Source organism: Ceratina calcarata, unplaced genomic scaffold (genome assembly GCF_001652005.2).
Source record: "Ceratina calcarata isolate Rehan_Ccalc_2016 unplaced genomic scaffold, ASM165200v1 scaffold15.2, whole genome shotgun sequence".
In the NCBI taxonomy this organism is placed as follows: domain Eukaryota; kingdom Metazoa; phylum Arthropoda; class Insecta; order Hymenoptera; family Apidae; genus Ceratina; species Ceratina calcarata.
Genome location: NW_017136199.1, coordinates 22,637 through 25,255, shown reverse-complemented (window position 1 = coordinate 25,255; position 2,619 = coordinate 22,637). Strand labels below are relative to the sequence as shown.

Below are 2,619 nucleotides of genomic sequence, written 5' to 3'. Positions count from 1 at the left end.
GTACATGGAGCCATGGAAGAAGCACGTTTACGGCGACAGTGTAGACGACGGTGAGAGAGAAAGAGAGAGAAAGAAGATAGTTTTTGGATGTTATAGTTCTCTCTCGCGCAAGTATGTGATTGGTTGACGCGTCTGCGTCTCTACTATTAGAGAGAATACTCAAACTATTGCTCTTTCTCTCTCTCTCACCGTCGTTTACATTTCTTCACTGGGCATGCTTCCTCCATACTAAAATTCCCCATTATTCCCAAATTTAAATCCCTATATCTCACACAATAATTTTCGTATCCCGTGTATTAACAAGTTACAAATGTGTAATACAGGATTTATTATTTCTTCCCTTATTATTTTCATAAAATGATCTTCCGAACAATCATTTATTCGTGATCGCTTTCCATTGTTAGTGATTTTCATTTTATTCCATTGAAACCTGTTCGTGTTTTGTGTACACAATATTTTCACGTTCGTACCGTTCGCATCAGCGATGCCAGATACAGGACTTCTCCTCTTTCCGTGCTACTCCCCACTATTTTATGCTGCTGTATACTCTCCCCACTTAGATATGGCATGTTTCCAATGACCATGGATAACGTAAGTGGAGGGAAGAAAAAGTAGTGGGGGTTAGCACGGGAAGAGGAGAAATCTTGTATTCTGGCGAACGGTGGCAGCTGGTGGCAGCGCTGGTTCGTATACACAGACACGCGGAGACGTAGATGTATTATTTAGGCACTTGACGAAAACTCTTGTTTACCTGTTGTTTATTTCCACGATTGAAGAAATTATAATGAGTGACGATGACCGAGACATCGATATCGAGAGCGACGTAAGTCCTAGGATTTAATACTTGTCGATCGGCACGGCTAAAAACGTCGTTCGTTTTCAGGAAGGCGACGACTCCGATTCCAGGCAGAGACACTCGAACAATACGCAATATTATTCTCAAGTAAGTTCGTCGCTTGAATTCATTACATTTGTTCTCTTCGCTATTATCTTCATCAATTTGGTGAAATTTGGTTGAATCGAAGTTAGGAATGTATTTTCTCGGTCGGGAGTTCAATTTAGTCGTCGTCAAGGTTAGGTAAATATTTTCTGTTGTATTCAGTCTGGTACTCAAAAATCGATTTTTCATTCATTAATTTTCAACGAATGATCTCTTACTTTGTGACATTATTCATATCGATTAAAGGTTACATACAATGACCACAGATATTTTATTTCTATTCAATAGACATACATGATAATCCACAATTCTATGAAGGAAATTTAACCTATTTTCAGGCGGAAAAACGTGCACACCATAATGCCCTGGAACGCAAACGCAGGGATCACATCAAGGACAGCTTTTCAAGTCTCAGAGACTCGGTACCTGCCCTTCAGGGAGAAAAAGTCGCCAGCAGAGCTCAGATACTCAAGAAAGCAGCTGAATATATCCAGTTCATGCGGCGCAAAAATTCCTCCCATCAGCAGGACATCGACGACTTGAAACGGCAGAACAACCTCTTGGAATCTCAAAGTAACTATCCAATGTAACTCTCATTAGTAGGCTGCGGATGTTCATGCATTTACTGGAATTTTAAATAATTTAAAGAGACACAGTATATAATAATATGTAAAAAAATACAAAACTTTCAAAGGAAACTATAGTTTATAATATTCAAAACAGAAATGTTCATATGTATTTCGTTTCTTTAATTGTATTTATAAAAGTAAAAGTTTGCATGAACATCCACGATTCACTCATTAGATTCGATTGGGAATATTACATTTAATAATATATTTTACTGGTCGTTCACTTTCAGTTCGGGCGCTCGAGAAAGCAAAGATAACGGGGAACTTCGCCGCAGAGACATGCGAAGTGACGAAAGCCGAAGGCGTTCCGATGTCCGGGTACAACGACTCGGAGTCTGAATCCACGGACAGCGAGACAAGCAGGACGGTTCGCCAGTCGAAGAAACTGAAAGTCGGAGGGCTCCATCATTGACCACGGATTCCCTGATCCCCCCCACCTCCTCCCGATCATTTATTTCCTTCCTCTATATAAATATTTATTTCCGAAGAAGAAGCTCGCGCCGCGAAAATCGACACGGGCGCCTTCGATGGAATCTTGAATGTCTTAGAGCCAGTGTACAAAATACGAAGTATAGATAATATCGTTGCTTCAGAAAACAAACGACACGAAGCAATCTTTTAGATTTATAAAAACGTAGGAAGTTTGAATTACTTTGTTGAACGTGCAATTTCCCGATTGCAAGCTCATTTCGGTTGTCCTGGTATCTCTGCTTCTCTTCATTTTTTATTGTTACACCGACATAATATTCAACGGAAATTTTCTTAAAGGCAGTCGCAAAATCTTGCGAACATTCGAATCGACTAATTGTCACTGATCCGTTATTAAACAAATGTGAAAAATTACTAATAAGCATATGCTCAACTGTAAGGTCATTAACATTACTTTTCGTTTATTAATGAAAATTTTAATACTATTAGAATATATATAAAAATGAAACAAAGTTTATATTCTTTAACCGATTTTTACCTAGCAATATTGGTAATAGTAAATGTATGTTATAATTAAATAAATAAAAATCATTTGCAATCTCGTCTAGGGGGCGAATTCTA

At 38.4% G+C, this 2,619-nt stretch overlaps 1 protein-coding gene across 2 annotated transcripts; it reads left to right on the top strand.

Moving 5' to 3' along the window:
* Nucleotides 1-656: 656 nt before the first annotated feature.
* On the top strand, nt 657-2,510 carry Max (MYC associated factor X). Of its 2 annotated transcripts, none has more exons than XM_018036263.2 (4): nt 657-823; nt 884-943; nt 1,279-1,513; nt 1,785-2,510. In XM_018036263.2, exons 1-4 carry the CDS (start codon nt 785-787, stop codon nt 1,979-1,981), a joined length of 531 nt encoding a protein of 176 aa, XP_017891752.1. In that variant the 5' UTR covers nt 657-784; the 3' UTR covers nt 1,982-2,510. The 2 variants fall into 2 exon arrangements, with proteins under 2 accessions (XP_017891752.1, XP_017891753.1); XM_018036264.2 differs by having other exon boundaries at nt 658-823; nt 1,800-2,510.
* The last annotated feature ends 109 nt before the right edge of the window (nt 2,511-2,619 follow it).

Excerpts from the sequence above, each read along its gene's own strand:
- Max (XM_018036263.2), top strand. The coding sequence starts at position 785 with ATGAGTGACGATGACCGAGACATCGATATCGAGAGCGAC. Across the intron at positions 944-1,278 it reads ATACGCAATATTATTCTCAA|GCGGAAAAACGTGCACACCA; the intron begins GTAAGTTCGTCG and ends ACCTATTTTCAG. Across the intron at positions 1,514-1,784 it reads CAACCTCTTGGAATCTCAAA|GTCGTTCACTTTCAGTTCGG; the intron begins GTAACTATCCAA and ends TATATTTTACTG.